The following is a 23,165-nucleotide window of genomic DNA, read 5'->3' as shown; positions in this document are numbered from 1 at the left end:
TGCTGTACATTACATCCTTGTATCTTATTTATTTTATACATAGTAGTCTGTACCTTTTAAAACTCCACCCCTATCTTGCCCCCTCCCTCCTTCCTTCCCGCCACTGATAACTAATTTGTTCTCTATATCTTTAAGTCTGTTTCTATTTTGTTATATTCATTTGTTTCAATTTTTAGATTCCACATATAAATGATAACATACAGTATTTGTCTTTCTCTCCCTGACTTATTTCACTAAGCATAATACCCTCCAGGTCCATCCACGTTGCTGCAAATGACAAAATTTCACTCTTATTTTATGGCTGCGTAGTACTCAATTGTGTATATATACCACATCTTCTTTATCCATTCATCTGTTGGTGGACAGTTAGGTTGCTTCCATATCTTGGCTATTATAAATAATGCTGCTATGGGAGTTCCCTGGTAGTCTAGTGGTTAGGATTCTGCGCTTTCACTGCAGAGGCCTGGGTTCAATCCCTGATCAGGGAACTGAGATCCTGCAAGCTGTGCAGTGTGGCCAAAAAAAGTGCAGCTGTGAACATTGGGGTGCATATAGCTTTTCAAATTAGTGTTTTCATTTTCTTTGGATGTATACCCAGGAGTGGAATTGCTGGATCATATGGTAGTTCTAGTTTTAGTCACTGAAATTTTTAAAGCCATGAATGTAATTTAGCAGGAACACTAACACAGGCAATCATTTTTTGTTTTGTTGCTAAAGCTGTTGGATACATGTTAGAATGATTTTTTTTTTCCTCTGAGTGTATGACAGGAAAATAATGTTTAAATCAATATGTAAATCAAAGCATCTCCACTAGCATTATTAATCTAGAAGGAAGTATTACATAGACAATAGTAAAAGGAAGGACATTTAGTCTATATTTTCAAATGGGACTTGATCATTTTAAAGTTGTTCACTGGCAAAATTTTTCACCAAGTTAGTATAGATTATACGCTACTTCATAAAAGATAGCAATAATGAAGTTTGGGTTTTTTGTTTTGTTTTTCAGTATTTGCTTTCAGAGAAAAATCCTAAATCTTGTAGGGATTTCTGATGCCAGAAAATTTTGATGTATGAGTATATTTAGCAATCAGGGTGACTTAGATCATGGTAAGTGGTGTATGTATAATTATAATTTGCATTCCAGTTATTTAAACTGAGATATCCTTGATCAGGTTGAACATACTGTGAGTAGAAGATCTCTTCTTCCAAGAAATAAGATGGAGACAGTCTTTGGAGAATGGCCTCACTGAATTGGTAAGTTAACTTTCTCCGGATTTTGATGACTTCCCCAGTTCTTCCATAATTCCTCAGTGCTCTGGCCATTTTCTGGTAAGTCATGGTCTTCCGATTGCCTTTTCTTTTCCCCCAAAGTTGGGCAAGTTTTTCTTTGTTTTTTGATACAAACTGAAAGATGCCTTTGGTTTGATCTATCCATTGAATACAAGATGCCATCTCGGGATTACACAGGGATTCATGAAGGTATTCAAACAGTCGGAGCTTCTTCCTGCCTAAAATAGAGGAAAACAATGTCATACTTCACCATGGCTCTACACAAGGAATATCCTCAGGAAGGGTTTGTTGAGTGACTACAGAATTCAAAGTTGCATTGGGACTGGTTTTCTTCCTACTCACCCCTTAGAATGCATTTATGGTATCATTTTATGGGACTTGAAAATCAAGGGTCTATTTGGCCTACTGCAGTTTCAACTGAACCTTTCTTTGTTAGGGAAGTTGTCCAAAATTTTGTACCGTCCTTCACTGGAGAAGGGAAGCATGGCGCCTCTCTACTCGAGTCTCCCATTTATCATGTGGTCTTTTGCCACAGTTAAATCTTGACGTCTAATTTTATGTTGTATGTTAAACTGTCTACAGAACAACAAGACTGAGCAAAACGGACTGCAAAGTTTAGTGGTTTTAAAGAGAAGTCTCAAAAGCCATTTCCAAAAGGCAACTCATTTGAAGGGGCTTTATTCAAATAAGTTAAGTCAAATGAGGTAAGGAAGATGAATGTATTTTGCAAAATGTAAAACAGTGTGCAAACATAAATGAAATCAGTAACAGACATGTAAAAATGCTAACTCTGGTTCTGCATAACTACTTGAAAAAATAAAGAATAGAAAAAAACCAGAGTCGAAATGCCAAAATATCTTCATGACATTTTGACATTATTAGTGATCAATGACAATGAGCATTGTGGTATTTTTTTCATTGCTGTGAAATAAAATGGTACTGCCAGAGTTTTTCATCTCTTTTAGGAGCACAGCCCTTTATATTTCAGAATAACTAGAAAGTAAGCTTTGGGAAGATTTGTTGCTATGGTTTTTGCTTGTTTGGTGGATTGGAGAACAAAGGTGACAACCGGTTTTGTGACTTCTGAATTGGCCTGTAAATACCATGTCCCACCAGATCTGTCAGTAGCTAAAAGCTCCACAGCCAAATTCCATTTTCCCCTTGAGAAAGTAGAATAGTGGATTCTCAAACTGCTTTAAACAGTCTCTGGGGTGTATTACTCATGCATCTGTCATCATTCATCCAAAAACCTCAAAGGTTTTTACAAAGATTATCTTTTGCGTTATATTATCTTGAGTTTATGAATTGAGAAATGAAAGGGACTTACCAAAAAACACAACATGAATTAAAGTCACAGCCTTAAAGAAGTTCTCTGGCTCTCACCCAGTGGTCAAATCAATTATAATGGATCCTCATCTTTAAAAGTTTGTTTTTCAATTTTGAAAAAAAATGGTTAAATTTTTACTTTTTGAAACTAAAAGTATTATATGATAAAAAATTCAAACAGAAGCACAAATGGTAAGTAAAAACGCCAATCTATCCTACATACTTCTAGAAAATAATTTATGTTTTGCATATATAAACATATGCATATCCTTTAAAAATTAAAAATGGTATCACAGTATTTTGTACTTTTTCCAGTGAATAATATATCTTAAATAAGTCATAGAACAATATAGAGATTACCTATAGATAGAGGAAATACTAAACTGTTGACAAAGCTTACTTGTGGGGCATAGCATGGGAAGGAAGAACATTTTTTCACTTATTCTTTACATACTTCTGAATCAGTTGAATTTTTAATAATGAGCATTATTACTTTTGAATTATGGGATTAAAAAGGATTAAAACAAAAACCAAAATGTATTTAGAGCGCTTTCTGTTTCAATACTTAAAGTATGCCTTTTGCTCTTTAATAACTATATATGTTCTATTTTAATGCATGTACTATTTTTCTCTCAATAATGAATTCCCGAAGTATTTTGAAATTTCATTGTTTTAAATGTATCACTATTTCAGGTGGAAGACTAAGCTCTGAAAACAGAAAATGGTAAATGATACATTCCCTAATGGCAAAGATCCACAGCCGGAAACATCAGTGAAAAGATACAGGCGGCACACCCTGGATTTAGTAGCTAGTTGGTTTGTTTGTTTAAAAAAAAAAAATAGGTGACAGAGGTAGAAGTGTTATTGTCCTCATATTAAATTACTACCATTATTTAATATTCAACAGTAATATTCAGTAGATTTACTTTACTTATGTGATTTTATACATTATTCCTTGCTGGATTAGAATATTACTGCATAGTTAGACTTTTATAATTCTAGGATACAGTATACTGTTTTATAAGAACAAAACTAGTTATCTCAAAAAATATTCATTTAAAATAATTTTAAGTATGGACAGCTACATGTAAAAGAATGAAATTAGAAGATTTTTCCACACAAAAATAAACTCAAAATGGACTAAAGACCTAAATGTAAGACCAGAAACCGTAAAACTCCTAGAAGGAAACAAAGCACTAGGCAGAACTCTTTGACAAAAATTGTAGCAATATATTTTTTGATCTGTCTCCTAAGGCAAAGGAAACAAGAGCAAAAATAAACAAACGGGGGCTTCCCTGGTGGCGCAGTGGTTAAGAATCCGCCTGCCAATGCAGGGGACACGGGTTCAAGCCCTGGTCCAGGAAGATCCCACATGCCGCGGAGCAACTAAGCCCGTGCGCCACAACTCCTGAGACTGCGCTCTAGAGCCCACGAGCCACAACTACTGAGCCCGCGTGCCACAACTACTGAAGCTCGTGTGCCTAGAGCCCGTGCTCCACAACGAGAGAAGCCACCGCAATGAGAAGCCCGCGCACCGCAACGAAGAGAAGCCCCCTCTCGCCACAACTAGAAAAAGCCCGCGCGCAGCAACGGAGACCCAATACAGCCAAAGATATATAAATAAAATAAATAAATTTATGAAAAAAAATAAATAAATAAACAAACGGGACCTAATTAAACTTAAAAGCTTTTGCACAGCAAAGGAAACCATCAACAAAACAAAAGGGCAACCTACTGAATGGGAGAAAATATTTACAAATGATATGACCAATAAATGGTTAATATCAAAAATATGTAAATAGCTCATGCAACTCAATATCAAAAAACAAACAACCCAGTTAAAAAATTGGCAGAAGACCTGAATAGACATTTTCCCAAAGACGTACAGATGGCCAACAGGCACGTGCAAATCTGTGCGATGTTTATGCTCAACATCGCTAAAGATTCAGAAATGCAAATCAAAACCACAATGAGATATCACCTCACACCTGTCAGAATGGCTATAATTTAAAAAAAAAAATCACAAATAACAAACGTTGGCAAGGATGTGGAGAAAAAGGAGCCCTTATACACTGTTGGTAGGAATATAAATTGGTAGAGCCACTGTGGAAAACAGTGGAGAGATTCCTCAAAAAACTAAAAATAGAGCTACCAGGGACTTCCCTGGCGGTCCAGTGGTTAAGACTCCGCGCTCCCAATGCAGGGGGCTTGGGTTCAATCCCTTGTTGGGGAGCTAAGATCCCATGTGCCGCATGGCACGGCCAAAAAAACCTAAAATGAACTACCATATGACCCAGCAATTCCACTCTTGGGTATATATCCGAAGAAAATGAAAACACTAATTTGAAAAGTTACATGCTTTCCAATGTTCATAGCAGCATTATTTATAATAGCCAAGATATGGATGTAACCTAAGTGTCCATAAACAGATGAATGGATAAAGAAGATGTATATACAGATACAATGGAATATTATCCATTAAAAAAAAGAATAAAATCTTGCCACTTACAACAAAGTGGATGGGCCTAGAAGGTATTATGCTAAGTGAAATAAGTCAGACAGAGAAAGACAAATACTGTGTTATCACTTATATGTGGAATCTAAAAAATAAACGAAAAAAAAATTTAAAATTAACAAATGAATGTAACAGAATAGAAACAGACTCACAGATATAGAGAACAAACTAGTGGTTACCAGTGGGGAGAGGGAAGGAGGGAGGAGCAAAATTGGGGTAGAAAATTAAGGAGCAACATTGGGGTACAAACTACTATGTATAAAAGAAATAAGTTACAAGGATATACTATGCAGCACAGGAAATATAGCCAACATTTTATAATAAAAATGCAGTACAAGCTATAAAAATTTTGACTCACTATGTTGTAAACCTGGAACTAATATTATAAATCAACTATACCTCAATTAAAAAATAAAAAATAAAATAAAAATTAAAAAAATAATAATTTTAAGTAGCTATGATAAGGTATCGTTTTTTAAATTACACTATAAAATTGGGATGCATCTTATACATCTTTGTATATCGTAGGTAATTTACTATCACAAACAACATTGCAAGGAACATCCTAATACATATATGTGCACACACATGCATCTAAGGTATTTTGGGAAATATCCATAGTGCCAGACTATGAGCATAATGCTTTACGTGGATTTTCTCACTTAATTTTTATAGCAATCTTACAATGTCTGTACAATTATTATTATTTGTTTGTTTGTTTTTGAATAAGGAGACTGTGGTACAGAAGGTTAAGTAAGTGATTTGGCCAGGCTCACATAATCAATCCAGAGTTCACACTCAACCACTAAGTGAGTTATATAGTCACTAAGAGTCAAAAGATATGAACATTTAAAATTTTGGTAGGTATTGCTAAATTGCCTTACAAAACTTTGTAAAAATTTATACTCTCTTTAATAATGCACGTGAATGTGTGTGGCCCACATCTTAGCCAACAGAGGCTATTATCCTGCTTTAACACTTTTGCCTACCTGTTAGATGAGATCATCTTCATTTATGAAATCAGGATTTCAAATTTATGAAATAAAGTTATTATGGAACTTGTTTTTTGTGGAAAACTTAATAGAGATGACTTCTATCCTGAGGGCTTCACAGTTGAAATAAGATTGCTAAAATAATTTACGGAAAAGTTCCCCCTTCTATACCTAAAATTTATACATCTTATTCCTTTTTTATTGAAGTATAGTTGATGTACAATATTATATAAGTTACAGGTTTACAATATAATGATTCACAATTTTTAAAGGTTTTATGCCATTTAAAGCTATTCTAAAATAATGGCTATATTCTCTGTGTTGTAGACTATATCCTTGTAGCTTATTTTATACATAATACCTCTTAATCCCCTACTCCTATACTGCCCCTCCCCGCAATGGTAACCACTAGTTTGTTCTCCATATCTTACACCTTATTCTTGAATACAGATTTATTTGAGTGAAGTGACACTTTGCACCTTTACAACATCTCTATGAAGCTATAGGAAAGCTCACCCAAGATAAACAGCTTGGAGTAGTTTGTCTGTCAGAGTTAAATTACTCTCAATTGTGAGAAGCGAATATTTTGCAAATCAATTCCAAACTCAGATATGAAATTCCCTTAAAGCTGCTTTGATGAAGATCTGACTCTTTTACCTATGCAAGGGGTAATGGATCCACATACCTTTTCCTCCCTTTTGCTGGAGAAGTGTAGGTTGCACCAGCTGGTTTTCAGGGATGTTCTGCAGAGACTGATGAATATTTCCTTCAAAATAGAGGTCCGCAGCACTGTTCTATATAAATAATGTATCAGGATGTTAAGTGGGACTTCCCGTGTGGCCCCCCAATTGGTGGCCAAAGTCAAAAGCTGAGGGCAAAAAGAGTGTTCAGCATCTCTCAAATTCTGAAAATCACCACCTTCAACTGCTGTCTCCCAGGGCAGAGCTAGCATCAAACCCATAAATGGAGAGGGCCAAGGGACAGGGGGTAATCTGAGGCTTTGTGAGGAGTTCTGTATCTTCCCCTCCCTATGAGGAAGGAGAGTGGGTTGCTTCCCTCCTTTCCCCTAAAAATGCCCAGCAAGAAAGATCCAAAAGAATCATTAGTAGAAATGGAGGCGCCAGCAAAAAGGGAAGATGGGCTTCCATTCCTGAACTGGATGCCCATCTGGCAAGAGAAGATAAGAGGAGAAAGATGGCAGCTGAGGGAGGGCAGAGCCAAGAGAGGCAGGAAGAAGCAGCCTGAGTTCCTACCATTACATATGGCATGGAGATGCGGGCCTCCATGGGTTAACTAGACACGGTGGTGGAAGCGGGTGGACTTGCCCAGCAGACAAGGAGCCCCCACCACAAGAGGCTGTGCAGTGTATGTTGGGGACGGAAGCTGAAGTGGAAATAGGGTACCCAGATCTAGCAGATAAAAATATTCGGCATCCTATATTTTACCTGGCAACCCTAAGGGGAGGCGAGAGAGGTTAAGGTAGAACCAAAACTCCCCCTTTAAAGAAATGTCTTGTTGGAGAGGCCCTGACAGTATAATTTACAGGGACAGAAAAAGGACATTTGACATAGTATGGTTGAAGGTAATAACTGAAAAAAAAACCTTTTTTTTTTTATATTTATACTCTACCACATTAAGACTGCTTGATAAAAGGGACACATCAAGGAAACAATGCAGGGAATTCCCTGGCAGTCAAGTGGTTAGAACTCAGCGCGTCCACTGCAGGGGGGCATGGGTTCCATCCCTGGTCAGGGAACTAAGATCCCACATGCCGCAACATGGCCAAAATAAATAAATAGATAAATAAATAAATAAAAAGAAGAAGAAGAAGAAAGAAAGAAAGTAAACAATGTGAAAGAACACATGGAAGGAGAGGTAGATGGTGGGGACACTCCCATTTGCAGAAGGCTACTAAAATAGAAATGAATTGGTCCAATACACATAGCTAGCTCTGAGCTTGGGAGGGGAAATAGAGCAGGTTAATACAAGATTGTGGGTAAAGCCAGTGCAGGGAACGTTTCAGGGGATCTGTAACTTTCCTGCAGTTTTCCGGATGGACTGAGGAGAAGCATTGATGTGAGAACCCTAAAATACCTCCTCTATAGAAATCATTCAAACCCATCTGAAGTCAGATGAAGAACAATGATAAAGCACAGTTTCCTTCTTGACAGCACTGATGGTCCCCCACACTGACCGTCAAATTCACCAAGGGGAAAGCTGGGACAAATAGGAAATTTGCCTGTTACTGACGGATGCTGGTCCCCTGGTAAAAGTACTCACTATTACTGTTCTCCAATTGTAGACCGGTTCCTCTGTGGGCAGCACACCATAGCTGTTGGAATTTCCTCTGACATGAGAACAGTGGTTGATGAAAGCCAGATAATTTTTGTAATCTAATTTAAAAACAGAGGAAGAAACTGACAAAGTCAAAGTTTACATTTGTGTGTGTGTGTGTGTGATGCTTATGCATGTTTATATGCTTATATATGTGATTGCTCTTGGCATTTTTATATTGAGATGTTAAATTTATTTAGGATAAAGAACATAGGCAGATCTGTCTCCTAATGCAAAAGAAATAAAAGCAAAAATAAACAAATGGGACCTAATTAAACTTAAAAGCTTTTGCACAGCAAAGGAAACCATTGACAAAACAAAGACAACCTACACAATGGGAGAAAATATTTGCAAATGATGTGACTCACAAGGGGTTAATATCCAAAATACATAAAGAGCTCATACAACTCAATATCAAAAAAAATAAACAACCCAATCAAAAAATGGGCAGAAGACCTGAATAGACATTTCTTCAAAGAAGACATACAGATGGCTAATAAGCACATGAAAAGATTCTCAACATTACTAATTATTAGAGAAATGCAAATCAAAACAACAATGAGATATCACCTCACACAGGTCAAAATGGCTATCATCAAAAAGTCTACAAATAATAAATTCTGGAGAGGATGTGGAGAAAAGGGAACCCTTGTACGCTATTATTGGGAATGTAAATCGGTGCAGCCACTATGGAAAACAGTATGAAGGGTCCTCAAAGAAACAACTACCATATGATCCAGCAATTCCACTCAGGAATTCAGGTATATTCAATATACCTGAAGAAAATGAAAACTAATTCAAAAAGATACATGCATCCCAATGTTCATAGTAGCACTATTTACAGTAGCCAAGACATGGAAGCAACCCAAGTGCCCAATCAACAGACAAATGGATAAAGAGGATGTGGTATATATATATATATATATATATATATATATATATATATATATATATATATATATACAATGGAATATTACTCAGCTATATATAAAAAAAAGAATGAAAGTCTGCAATTTGTGGCAACATGGATGTAGTGAGAGAATGTTATGCTTAGCGAAATAAGTCAGACAAAGACAAGTGCTGTATGGTATCACTTATATGTGGAATCTAAAAAATAATACAAACAGAAACAGACTCTCAGATATAGATAACAAACTTGGGGGCACTTCCCTGGTGGCGCAGTGGTTAAGAATCTGCCTGCCAATGCAGGGGACATGGGTTCGAGCCCTGGTCTGGGAAGATCCCACATGCCTCAGAGCAACTAAGGCCGTGCGCCACAACTACCGAGCCTGCGCTCTAGAGCCTGTGCGCCACAACTAACGAGCCCGCGTGCCACAACTACTGAAGCCTGCGCGCCTAGAGCCCGTGCTCCACAAGAAGAGAAGCCACCGCAATGAGAAGCCCGTGCACCGCAACCAAGAGTAGCCCCTGCTCGCCGCAACTAGAGAAAGCCCGCGCGCAGCAACGAAGACCCAACGCAGCCAAAAAATATAAATAAATAAAATAAATAAATTGAAACAAAACAAAACAAAAACAAACTTGGGGCTACAGAAGGGGAGAGGAAAGCAGACAGGGACAATTTAGCAGTACGGGATAAACAAGTGCAAACTACCAGCGGAAGGGGACTGACATCTTTACCTGAGGAGTACTGAAGATCACCAGTTGAATGTTGCCTCAGTACTTCAAAAGCATCTTCAAATGCTTGACCCAGCTTGTCTTGTTCAACACAAGCCTGTTAGAACAATTGCAGAACTCTGGAGTTAGGAAATTACCAGTAGAACTTAATTTTCCTGATATAAAGGAGGGCTTCTCAGCCACAGCACTACTGACATTTTAGATTGACAGAAGACTCTGTTGCAGGGGGGTTGCCCTGTGCATTGCAGGGTGCTAAACGGCATCCCTGGTCTCTACCCACTAGATGCCAGTAGCACTCCCACAGTTGTGACAAACAAAAAATGTCTCAGACATAGCCAAATATACCCTGGGGAACAACATCAACCCTGGCTGAGATCCATTGCTCTGTAACATAGTATTTAGAGAGCAACCTCATTCTATAGTATAGTATTCAACGTTTTATAAATTTTTAGCAAGGAGTTATATAGCAGGAGACTGATTTGGAAAAAGGGATCAAGGAAATATCTTTAATCAAACAGAATCTGAATCATTATTTAAAAATGAAATGCTCTTAATTTCAAAAGCATGCCTCCAAGAACTAAAATTGAACTGTTTTGCAAACCATTTCATACCCTTATTAATCTAGCCCATATATTTTATTTTCAAAATTGAGGAAGAGTAAAGATTTTTAAATGCCAACTTACCATCCTTCATTAATAAATTGACAATTCTGAAAAAGATTAATATTTAAAAAACAAAATTAAATAGTGTTTCTATTTAATTTGCTCTGAATTAAAAGACTTTACTTAAAATATTTTCTGAATATACCTTATATAAACCAAAATTACCGTCTGAATTCTCTTTGATGAGTACAAATTTTCTTTCTACAAAAATTTCCTACAAAATTTTATTTTTGCTTTTCTGTCATTACAAAATTTTTTTTTAATTAATTAATTAATTTATTTATTTATTTTGGTTGCTTTGGGTCTTTGTTGCTGTGCGTGGGCTTTCTCTAGCTGCAGCGAACAGGGGTTACTCTTCGTTGTGGTGCACGGGCTTCTCATTGCAGTGGCTTCTCTTGTTGCAGAGCACGGGCTCTAGGAGCACAGGCTTCCGTAGTTGTGGCTCGCGGGCTCTAGAGCGCAGGCTCAGTAGTTGTGGTACACGGGCTTAGTTGCTCTACGGCATGTGGGATCTTCCCAGACCAGGGCTCAAACCCGTGTCCCCTGCATTGGCAGGCGGATTCTTAACCACTGTGCCACCAGGGAAGTCCTACAAAACTTCTTAAATGTTAAATAGCTACATATGTATAACTGAATAACTTTGCTATACACTTGAAACTAACACAACATTGTAAATTAACTATACTTCAATAAAAAGAGATTAAAAAAATAAAATAGCTAGAGCTAATTATGCAAACTATTTATATTGATATGAAAATATAGAAATAATTCGAGTATGTTTAAGTATTTTAAAATTCTTTTAAATATTAAAGTATTAAAAAGTTCTGGAAATCAAAATCTTTTTTACCTTAGCATGGCTCTCCATTTATAACAGTGATTTTTTTTTTTTTTTTTAAGTTTCTGGTGTCATATGGACTTCTGAGAATCTGGTGAAAGACATGCTTTTTCTCTCATGAAATGTGAATTTACATTACAAATAAAATGGACTCTATGAAAACCGTCCGTGGACTTCCTAAAATCCTAGGTTAAGAACCCTGGTCTATAATTTTACATTATCTACATTCTTACCTCTGTAAGTAATGTAGATTTTGTTTTAAATAAAAAATTATCATACTGACCCACATTAAATGTTTTCAAACTTTATGTTCTATAGAACTACACAAAACAAACAAATCCACATAACAAGAAAGAGCGGGTGGTGGGTCCACATTGCTTATCATTTCATTTAGCACACGAAGCAAAGCCGTTCATACAAGTTTTTAGCATTTATCCTGCAAACACAATGAGTTTACTCTATAATATTTAACACTGCATAATATAAGATGATATAATCTAATGCTATTATTATACATATCCATAACGCAGCAATACAATATGTCAAACATCAAAATTCCATTCTGCTCTTTGAAATCACTGTCATTTAAGAGAATATGAGAAGAAAAACCATAAAAAAAGGTAACTGTGGGAGGTGCTGAATGTGTTAACTAATTTTACTGTGGTAATCCTTTCCCAGTGTATATGTATGTCAAATCATCATGTTGTGCACCTTAAACTTACACAATGTTATATGTCAATTATATCTCAATAAAGCTGAAAAAAAATACAGCTTCTCAATGTGGGAGGTATTGAAGAATTTAGCAAAAACTTTTAAAAAAAGAAGAAGAAAATCCATAAATCACATTTTGGGCTATAGTCCCTAATGAATATTATCAGTACATATGTTTTTTAAAGGCCATGTCAATAACTTTCAATTAATTATGCCTCAGCTCATAAGCACCGAAGCAAATACATACTCCGGTGAGTGTTGTACTTTGAATTAAATACTTAAATGAGACTACTCTCTTTGACTAAAATACCCCACAAAACTATCATGACTCTTAAAAGTAGCAAACCCAAAGGGAAGAAAAAAGCTTGAAAACATTATTGATCACTTCAATTGCTTAATATTTCTAGTATTGGAACAGGCAGTCAATGAGAAACACTCATTAGGCCAAAGAAGAAAATTAACACTTATTACAAAGAATTTTGAAAAGCATAAACTAAACACTTACCAGGAAGACACTTCAGCCCTTTACCAAGTTGTTTCATTAATATCAGAAATAAGACAGAACTGTCAAGAGCTCACTGGCAGAGTTTCATTAAGTAGCTGTTTTTAAGGAAGTGCTACAAAAGGGGATTTTTTTAAAAGATACAGTGCCTTTATTATTTCTATTTCATGATATGGCCAGTGGACACCAGAGGCTATTATTTTGAAGAGGCACAGAATAGTTGTATCCTATGGGCCAAAAGCATTAGAACAAATACCATGAAACCCGCCTGCCACCCAGCATAATTTGTGGCTCCTCCGGCCTACACAGCCCCACTGGGCACCTCTGACCTGTACAACCCTTGTCCATCTTTCTTTTTTTATTACTCCTATTGTTTCTCCCCTGATTCTGGAGCCTACGTTGCTTTTCTTGCCTGAACTATTAACAGCCTTCACTCTGGTCTCTTTCCTCTCAAACCACTTTACTTATAATGTCATTCACTGATCGCCCTATTTAGAGATCTTAAAGGCGCAGACCCTTGCCCTGGCATTCGAGGCTCCTCATTCCAGCCTTAACCTTATTTACCACCATGCATTTAAGAGGAGGAAATGAATCCATGCTATGGTCTTCCCTCCTTACCTGGATCCAGTAACAACTCCAAAACAGGAGAAGCTTCTGGGTAGTGATCTGATTGTACATGCTTGAAGCTGCTGCATTTATAGACCAGGTCCAGTTCTCTTATTTAGCTTGAAGGTTTATCTGGGATGGTTTTTGGTGGCTCTGATGGAAATTATAGGGGACTTCCTCCACCTATAATGCTTCCTTCCCAGCCCATCCATCTGCCCATTTGCCCATTTTATCTTACCTGTCCATCAGAGGCCAATCTAACATTTAGGTATAGTCCAGGTGGAAATAACTTTCCCCTCTGAAGCGCAGGTCGGCAACACCCTTAAGTAACTGTAACCTTCTGTCATTTTAATAGATGTCACATTTAGCCAGGGGGAAAACCACCTAAGAATTTTTTGTAAACGTTTTGGGTGGGGAGAGAGATTTTCTGTTTTGCATAGTTGGAATCTGAGCTCACCTTTGATATGGGACTATTGTTCTACACCAATTACTTTTTTGACCGAGTTTTATTATGCAAATGTAAACACACATCCCCTCTTCTGAAATGTAGATGTTTAAGTAACAAGTGTATAAAACCAAATCGCTAATGCTGATGAGTTTTTAATCTGTACCATCACCAGTCTACGCCCTTGTCTTGCCACTTTATTTTGTTTGGTTCATTTAGTCAACAAATATATATAAATGAGCTCTTTGCTGGACACTGTCCTGAGTCTAGGGACCACAGCCCTGAACAAGTTCTAGTGAGGAAAAATGATTTTTTTAAAAAAGCAAACTAGAGAAGTGTTATTAACAATAAGTACTGAGAAAACAATAAGAGAAAGGTCATAGTAAGTGTATACAGCCATGGTGAATGGTCACAAAAATTCTAAGGGAATGTGTGTGAGCTGAAATCCAAGGATAAGAAAGAGTGAGCAAAAGAAAAGCAGAAATGCAGCGAAGCACCTCTAGTCAGAAGAAACAACAGATGCCAAGAGCCTTAGGTGGAAATGAGTTTGGTTTATTCAAGGCACAAACAAGAAAGCCAGTGGGGCTGGAGCAAAATGAGTCTGGGGGCCAAGAGGCAAAGTTAGAGAGGAAGGAGGGAGGGTCCAGATCGATCCACACATAAGGCCAAAAAATAATATAAAAATTTTTCAAATGAATCTAAAAATCACATATGATAGTAGTTACCTGCTTAGCCTCCATTTCACAGATGAAGAATCTAAACCGAGGATCAAAGACATTTCATGATTTTTTTTCTAAGGTCCAATTGCTAGTGAGAAATGGGCTGGGCTGGGTCCAGATTTAGGCCCAAATGACTTCATGCACACGCTCTCAACCGCCATGTTGGAGCCCTATGTTCGCAGATTAGGTTCCATTGGACTAGGGTTCTTAGTCCCAATGGCAGTCTTCATAGCACCCAGCAGATTCTCAGAGTAGTACAGGCTTGTTATGTGTTTGAAATGAATGGAAAAAACAAGTCAATTTTCTAAGCCAACATTTTCCCCAGCAGGTGTCTCCAAAGTTTTATTCTGCAAGGTATAAATAAATGGATCCTGAAAAAGAGTTGAGCAAAACCAATGATCACATGATGTTTTGGGGGCACAATTGTATATTACAGATGAAAAATAGAAATGCAGTGTTGAGTCCTTTGTAAAGATAAGGTATGAAAATGCTTTCAGCAACTTAAAAAAGAAATGATACACTGTTCTTTTAGCATTCTAGAGGGTAAGGCTCCTATTCCTTGAGAACCTGATGAAAGCTATGATGAGCTCTTTCTCCAGGAAAATGCCATCAGCACATTTTCAGGCAAACTCTCCCAGTCAGGCCAATAGAACCCAGTTTAGGAACTCCTACTATATTGTAAATATTTTCAAAGCCTTCTTATCTAAGGACTGCTTCTTGAGACATTTGTACCCAATACACACACAAAGCATCTTTTTAGGGGTGGTCATCAGTGTTTCTGTTCACTCTAGAAATGAGCTGAGTAACAAGAGCTCTACAGAGAGGATCCCTGATCAACAGATTCTCTTTTGCAGAATTTCATTGTCCTCAGTGGCAACTGATATTATTTTAGAAAATTGTAAGCAACAGATATGGTGGAGTCCAAATCCTATGGTGACAAGTTTCAGGTGGAAAATTGCTTTTTCTGAGAATAGAGAACTTCAGAACCCAAGAGAAGGGAGACGAAATTCAAGCTCTTATCTTTCTTTGCAGTTTCTATTTAAATAATTCGATTCTTTAGGGGACTTAAGAAGTGGGTCTTAATCTTAGTAAGACCTCTGAAAACCTAATAAACAAATAATTTTGCTAGACCGGGAAGAAGGTGCTAGAAAATTTGTTATGTCTCAGTAGAATTCATAGAACCATAGGTTATGAGACAAATAGCTAATCCTCACCCTCATTTTAATAATAACTTGCACTAGATTATTCTTTGAAATTTATTGAGACTTGTTTTGTGGCCCAATATACGGCCTATCTTGTTCCATTTGCACTTGAGAGAATGTGTGTTTTATAGTTATTATATGTAGTGCTGGATAAATGTCAATTAGATCAAGTTGGTTGATAATGTTATTCAAATCTTCCATATCCTTACTGATTTTTTTCTCTGCATTTTCTATCAGTTACAAAGATTACAGAGATTACAAAGAGGAATGTCAAACTATAATTGTGGATTTGTCTATTTCTCCCTTTAATTCTGTCAATTTTTGATTTCATGTATTTTGAAGCTCTATTATTAAATGCAGACTCATTTAGAACTGTTATGTGTTCCTGATGAATTGAGCCTTTTATCATTATAAAATTTCTCTCTTTCTTTTTTGTAATCCTTTCTGGTAATCCTTGAAGTCTCCTTTGATATTAACCACACTAGCTTTCTTATCCTTTTCACTTTCAACATGTTCAATTTATCTGTGTCTTTATATTTAAAGTATGTCTCTTTAAAGCAGCATATAGTTGGGTGTTGCTTTTTTACCTAGTTTGATGATCTCTGCCTTTTTAGTATTTAGTCCAATTTAGTAATTACTGATATAGTTAGGATTAAATCTACCACCTTGCTATTTGTTTTCTATTTGTTCTGTTTATTTTTTGTTCCTTTGTTCTTCCTTTCCTGCTTTCTTTTGGATTAAATAAGTATTTTATTATTTCATTATATTTCCTTCATTAGCTCTTTATAATGTCATGGTAAAATAACGGTATGACATACTTCTGTCATTTATCTTTAGTGGTTACAATATGCATTCTTAATTTATCAAGTCTACCACTATTATACCACTTCATGTATAAGAAACTGTTATACCACTTCATAATATAAGAAACTTACCACAGTATAATTCCATTTACATCCCCTCCCATCCTTTGTGGTCCTCCTGTCACATATTTACTTCTACATAGGCCAGCATAATAGATTATTTAACCCTCACAATAATGCCCTGGGTTCCAACTGTGGCTCCGTATCACCCATCTGTGTAAACTTGGACAAGTTATTTAACCTCCCAGTTTCCTCTATAAAGTGTAGATAATGATTTTACTTACCACATAGAGTTTTTGTGAAAATCTGAGTGAATTCATGTCATGTACTTTGGACAGTCCAAGCATTTAATAAATGTTGAACGAATGTTAGGTCCTGCTTTATAATTATCCCCGTATTACAGATGAAGTAACAAAGCCTCAAGGGAAGTTAAATGACTTAAGATCACACAGTGAGTGATAGAAATGAAGGCTTTCAAACCAGTTCTACCTGACTCCAACCAAAGCCTTTTAACCATTCAACCAGAATTTGCTTCCTTATCTATGGAGTAAGACTGAGAACAAGCATGAGAACAAGAATTTGCTAATGGCCTTATGTCAAAGGGCTCTTGAGAGGTTTTACTGAGATAGCACAGGAACAGAGTAGTAAACACACCCAATGCTAGCTATTAATCACAAAACTGCTCCTATCTACCACACCTGGGACCTTCACCACACCTGGGACCTGCAGCCAGCTGGCAAGTGGCAGAGCCAGGACTCAAACCCAGGTCTTTCCTGCCATGTCTGGTGCCTCTTCCCAACAACCAGGTTGTGTAAAAATTCTCCATAACAACATGGTAATCAACTATACTCCAATAAAAATTTTTTTCAATAAAATTTTTTTAAAAATTAAAAAAAAAGGCAAAGGCAAGAAAACAAATCCTCCATAGGCTCTAGTATTTACTGTAATTACTGTAATAGCTCCCACCTGTTCTCACACCAATGGCGGAAACTCCTCTGACACAGGACTGGTTAAAAAAAAGCCACCCAGCTCCACAGAGAGGCGGGAAGCCAGCAGATTTACTCTCCTGGTTTCCGTGGAGGCGCTGAAGGAGTGCTGGTTTGTTAGTCCTGTGTTCAGAGCCATGACAGAGCCTGCGCAAGGGCTGTCTCTAGTCCTAAAACAGCTAAGTTCTGACCACCTACTGGTGTACCTGACTGCATTCTAGGCAGGCAGAGGTGAGCTAACCCATTGTGAAATTTTTATACATCTTTATCTGGAACCCCAAGAGCAAGTATGCCTCTCCACTTCAGCCCTTCCAGCCTCAGAAGCTTCTTTTTTTTTTTTTTTTTTTTTTAATTTATTTATTTTTGGCTGTGTTCGGTCTTCGTTTCTGTGCGAGGGCTTTCTCTAGTTGCGGCAAGCGGGGGCCACTCTTCATCGCGGTGCGCGGGCCTCTCACTATTGCGGCCTCTCTTGTTGCGGAGCACAGGCTCCAGACGCGCAGGCTCAGTAGTTGTGGCTCACGGGCCTAGTTGCTCCGTGGCATGTGGGATCTTCCCAGACCAGGGCTCGAACCCGTGTCCCCTGCATTGGCAGGCAGATTCTCAACCACTGCGCCACCAGGGAAGCCCAGAAGCTTCTGAACCTAAACCATTCACTGGCCTGGGAAAGGGAAGAGGAATGTCTCCTCCCTCTTACTGGGGTCATCATGCCTATTCACTTTCTAGTTCACTAAGAAGACAGGCTTGCAAGTGATTCTGCTTCATCTCCAGGCCCTTTTGGCTAGGATTTTTTTTTTTCCTAGCGATTTGTGAGTGGCAATTCCCTATGTTTTAACAAAAATCAGTTAGCAGGGCAGCTATCTTTCATTAGGGAGAAGCGGCATCCCATTCCTACAGAAGTTAACTGGGTAGGGAACTGATAGGGACGAGGTGGGGAGGGGATTCTCTGAGCTCAGAATAGTTTGGGAAACTGACACATTAATGGGATCCCAAGTTACAGCTGTGTGCCTATAACAGCCTAGACGTTTCTGGTTCCAGTTACTAATCATCATGATGTTTACAGTTTCTCTGTATTTAACTTTTATCAGATAACTACAATTAGCAATGAAAATACTCATTAAAAGAGAAATCTGTAGAGTGCCTTTGGTATGGTTAGAAAAGAGAGAAACCTTTCAAAGACTTTCTTCAAGGGGTTCTCAGAACTGTTTTGCTCCAGTTTTTTACAACTTTCCTATAATCTTCATTATAACCACCACGATCATATAACCTTATACTTTCATAAGATTCTGTCATTTCCAGCATTATCTCTGCTATAGTACTTTGCCAACTTTGGGGGGCAGGTGGAGGGAGCAATTCTTACATGTCTTTTGCTTTCCCAAAGCAGGTGGTAAAACACTATAACACAACATAGGGCTTCAGTGGAGGTTGGATGGGTGAATGAGTACATTGTATCACTGAATTCTCACAACAGCCCATAAGGCTGGCAGGGCAGGTGTTATCCCCGTTTTGCCGGTGAGGAAACTGGTGCCCAGGGAGATCAGAGGTCACTCAGTGAGTGAGTAGTGAGTGAGTGTTAGGTTTAGAATTGGGATCTCCTTGTTCTCAATTCAGCTTTTCAGATATCGTCTCTGGGGAACATTGGCAGATACCAGCTAACTTTTAATTCACACTTTTTAAAAATTTTTTGGCCACGCCGGGTGCCATGTGGGATCTTAGTTCCCCGAGGATTGAACCTGCACCCCCTGCATTGGAAGCGAGGAGTCCTGTTATCACTGGACCGCCAGGGAAGTCCCCACCAACTGACTTTTAAGTTTGTATTTTCTTAGGAAGCTAATATGCCAAGGGGAGGACAAATACAAATTTAAATAGTTTTAATATGTAAAACTAGGTTTATTTTTAATAAGAAAAAAATGTTTTTAAAAAACACAAAAAAAGCATTACACAACTGCTTTTCCATGTCAAATTTTTGTTGTTGGGGTTTTTTAAAAATCTATTTGCAAATAAAGGAAGAAAAAAAGTGCACGTGTTATCAAAATATCATGAGACTCTAATGCCCAGATTGGATATAGCTGAGGTCACTTTGAAGTATTAACTGGTATACATTATGCTGTATACCAAGTAAGATGCTGCCAGTAAGAGTAGCAGGGGCTGTGACAGCTGCTTCCTACCTGGTGACATGGGGGTAATTGGGAGCTGCCATATGGACAATCAGTTTCTCATGGCCAGATGTTATAAGACTTTCAGTTTGGAAACAAATCCATCAACTTTTTTTTTTTTCTTTTTGGCTGCATCGGGTCTTCATTGCTACACGCGGGCTTTCTCTAGTTGCGGCAAGAGGGGGCTACTCGGGCTTCCCTGGTGGCGCAGTGGTTGAGAATCTGCCTGCTAATGCAGGGGACACGGGTTCGAGCCCTGGTCTGGGAAGATCCCACATGCTGCGAGGCAACTAGGCCCGTGAGCCACAACTACTGAGCCTGCGCATCTGGAGCCTGTGCTCCACAACAAGAAAGGCCGCGACAGTGAGAGGCCCGCGCACCGCGATGAAGAGTGGCCCCCGCTTGCCGCAACTAGAGAAAGCCCTCGCACAGAAACGAAGACCCAACACAGCCAAAAATAAAATATAAAAATAAATAAATAAAAGATTACTATAAAAAGAAAAAGATTTTTAAAAAAAAAAAAAAAAAAAAAAAAAAAAAAAAAAAAAGAGGGGGCTACTCTTCGATGCGGTGCGCGGGCTTCTCACTGTGGTGGCTTCTCTTGTTGCGGAGCACAGGCTCTAGGCGCGCGGACTTCAGTAGTTGTGGCACGCGGGCTTAGTTGCTCCGTGGCATGTGGGATCTTCCCAGACCAGGGCTCGAACCTGTGTCCCCTGCATTGGTGGGCGGATTCTTAACCACTGCGCCACCAGGGAAGTCCCACAAATCCATCAACTTTGACAGAAGGTTTTGTTCTGTTTTTAATGCTGTGGTTGAGATTAACAAACATTAAGAAGTCTGACAATACCAACTAAATGAAGAAGATGTGAATCAGTGGGAATTCTTTACATTACTGGTAGGAGTCTAAACTGGGACAATCATTTAGGAAAATAACTAGTTATTAGAGGTATACACAAGAGATAATTTTGTACATGAATGCCAGGATATATGTAGAAAGATGTTAGCAGCCGTGTTAATAATGGAAAAGCTCCGCAGACAACTCATCTCTCTCTCTTTCTCTTTCAATCTATATACATATATATATATACATATATATATATACACACACACACACACAGGATAGATAAATAATACATAGATATATACATATACATATATACACACTGACAAGAGGATGAATAAACTGAGGTGTGTTCACATAATGGAATAATATACATCAGTGAAAATGCAATAACATGGAAGAATCTTGAACACATAAAGTTCAGTGAAAAAAGTAAAACCTAGAAAAGCACTTAAAATATGACAGGATTTTTACAAGTTTCAAAAATAAACAACTAAACAATATATTTTTAATCAGCTTTTCTTTTCTTTGTTTCTATTTATCACCTATGTATCTATGTATCTATCTGTCTATGTATCTATCTGTCTATCTTTATATGGTGTGTGTGTAAACCAAGTGAGTAATAAACACAAACTTAAAGACAGTGAATACTCCCGGGACGGGACAAGCAGGGAGATGGTCTAGGGAGTAACACACCATTTATTTAAAATGTTTTAGTTTTTGGACCAGGGGATGGGTTTATAGGTGTTCATTTCATTAAAGTAAAAGCATACATATGCTTTTATGTGTTTCAAATAACATACTAAAATAGTAAACAATAGACAAAGGGAACAAGGGATTATAGAAAGGTTATCTAACAAAGCAAATGAAATTCCAAAAAAGAAAATTCTAAGGAAACAATTTTGCTTCAGGCAATGAAAACACTCATCAGTCAGTGCTACAAAATTACATTTTAATTTTTTTAATTAAAAAAATGTTTTGTAATTTTTAAAGTTTTTTGGCCGTGCTGTGCAGCTTGTGGAATCTTAGTTCCCTGACCAGGGATCGAACCTGTGCCCCCTGCATTGGAAGCATGGAGTCTTAACCTCTGGACCACCAGGGAATTTCCCCAAATTACATTTTTAATTCTATTAAAACTCCTGCATGATTTAAATATAATCTATAAATTTATGACAGAAATAAAGACGTATGACAGTAATAAAGATGTATAAAATTTAGAAAACCAGTTCTGTCCCCCTCACCTCAGCCTCCAATCAATTCCTAGCGTTATTTCTTACTTGAAACCCTAAACTCAAATGGGAATAATTTTGCCATCAGATAACACAATACCTCACATATGAACCCCAGGTTCATGTTTCTTGGCATGCTACTTTGGAAAAATATAAAAGCAGACCCACCTGGTTTTAAATACATTTGGTAAGGCATCTTATTCTGTTTAATGAGAAACCAAAGAGCTCGGTTATTTTTCTTTTACATTCATGGTGTGAATTCCCAAGGTTTCAGTGGAAAAGAGGAAGTTAAGATTCAGTTGTCAGATCTGCAGTACTAGATGCTACTGTGCCAGAATGTTCATGAATTTGAGAGGATCATTATCAGTTGAGGTCCAGGTGAGAGTCTCCAGGAACTTGGAAAAGGGAAAATCTTGCTCCCATTAGGTGAAACAGCACGAAGAATAAAACCAACCTCAAAGTCTCCTGAAAGAGAAGGGCAAGGAGGAATATCCAAAAGGAGAATGAGTCATTCAGACGGGAGGGCTGCTACTGAAGGAACAGCTTATTCTAGAACAATCCAACACGTATCCAGAAGGAGAGGTAATCCGCTTCTGGGCAAAAGAATCGATATTGTGGTGATAGATGCAGGGCGTGGTAGCACATGAGTATTAGAATACTGCAGGAATCTCTAAGACCATCTTTATTGTGAGTGCAGAGCCAGATTAAGGGTGGGCCAGGCAGGCAGGATCCAAGAACGACAACCTACAATATCTAAATCTAAAATAAGACCACAAATATACAGAGGTAAGGGAAATGTTTTTGGTTTTGTTTGTTTTTCTGGTTTTCAGCAAGATCTTTTATTTACCTCCTGTTCCCCAACTACGTCACATGAACACAGGTAGCCAGGTACTTTTGTAAACGTAGAGCAGTCAGTATGAATAGAAATCATGCACCTCAGTGATTCTTTAACAAGAAACTTAATGCGTAAAAAGACTTCAGGTGTGTTTGAAATGTCTGCCCTTTACTGCATTCCAATCACTGAATATTATCTGTGTCCAAATTTTACTCAAATGTAGACACGTGTTTTGGGTTTTTTGTGGCTGTGCTGCGCAGCTTGCAGGATCTCAGTTCCCCAACCAGAGATTGAACCCGGGGCCGCAGCAGTGAAAGCACAGAGTCCTAACCACTGGACCACCAGGGAACTCCCTAGACACTTTTTCTTTGTACACTTGATAGTAACTACCTAGTGTGTTTCAGATCGTGTTTACTTCTGACAGTTGTTCTTCCCAGAAGCTTCTGGTCTTCTTGAGGACAGGATTGTAAGTAGTTGGGAAAAA

The 23,165-nt window shown here is 37.8% G+C and overlaps 1 protein-coding gene across 1 annotated transcript; it reads right to left on the bottom strand.

Annotated features, from left to right (window-relative positions):
- Window positions 1–1,080: 1,080 nt before the first annotated feature.
- SPIC (Spi-C transcription factor) lies at window positions 1,081–13,480 on the bottom strand. Its single transcript, XM_059937386.1, has 5 exons — window positions 13,421–13,480; window positions 10,096–10,189; window positions 8,404–8,516; window positions 6,809–6,917; window positions 1,081–1,508 (listed from the first exon to the last, which is right to left on the bottom strand). The coding sequence occupies exons 1-5, from the start codon at window positions 13,478–13,480 to the stop codon at window positions 1,081–1,083; spliced, it is 804 nt and encodes a 267-aa protein (XP_059793369.1).
- Between the last annotated feature and the right edge of the window lie 9,685 nt (window positions 13,481–23,165).

The sequence above is a fragment of the Balaenoptera ricei genome, chromosome 10 (assembly GCF_028023285.1).
Source record: "Balaenoptera ricei isolate mBalRic1 chromosome 10, mBalRic1.hap2, whole genome shotgun sequence".
NCBI classification, from domain to species: domain Eukaryota; kingdom Metazoa; phylum Chordata; class Mammalia; order Artiodactyla; family Balaenopteridae; genus Balaenoptera; species Balaenoptera ricei.
This window is presented reverse-complemented; position numbering and strand designations above follow the sequence as displayed.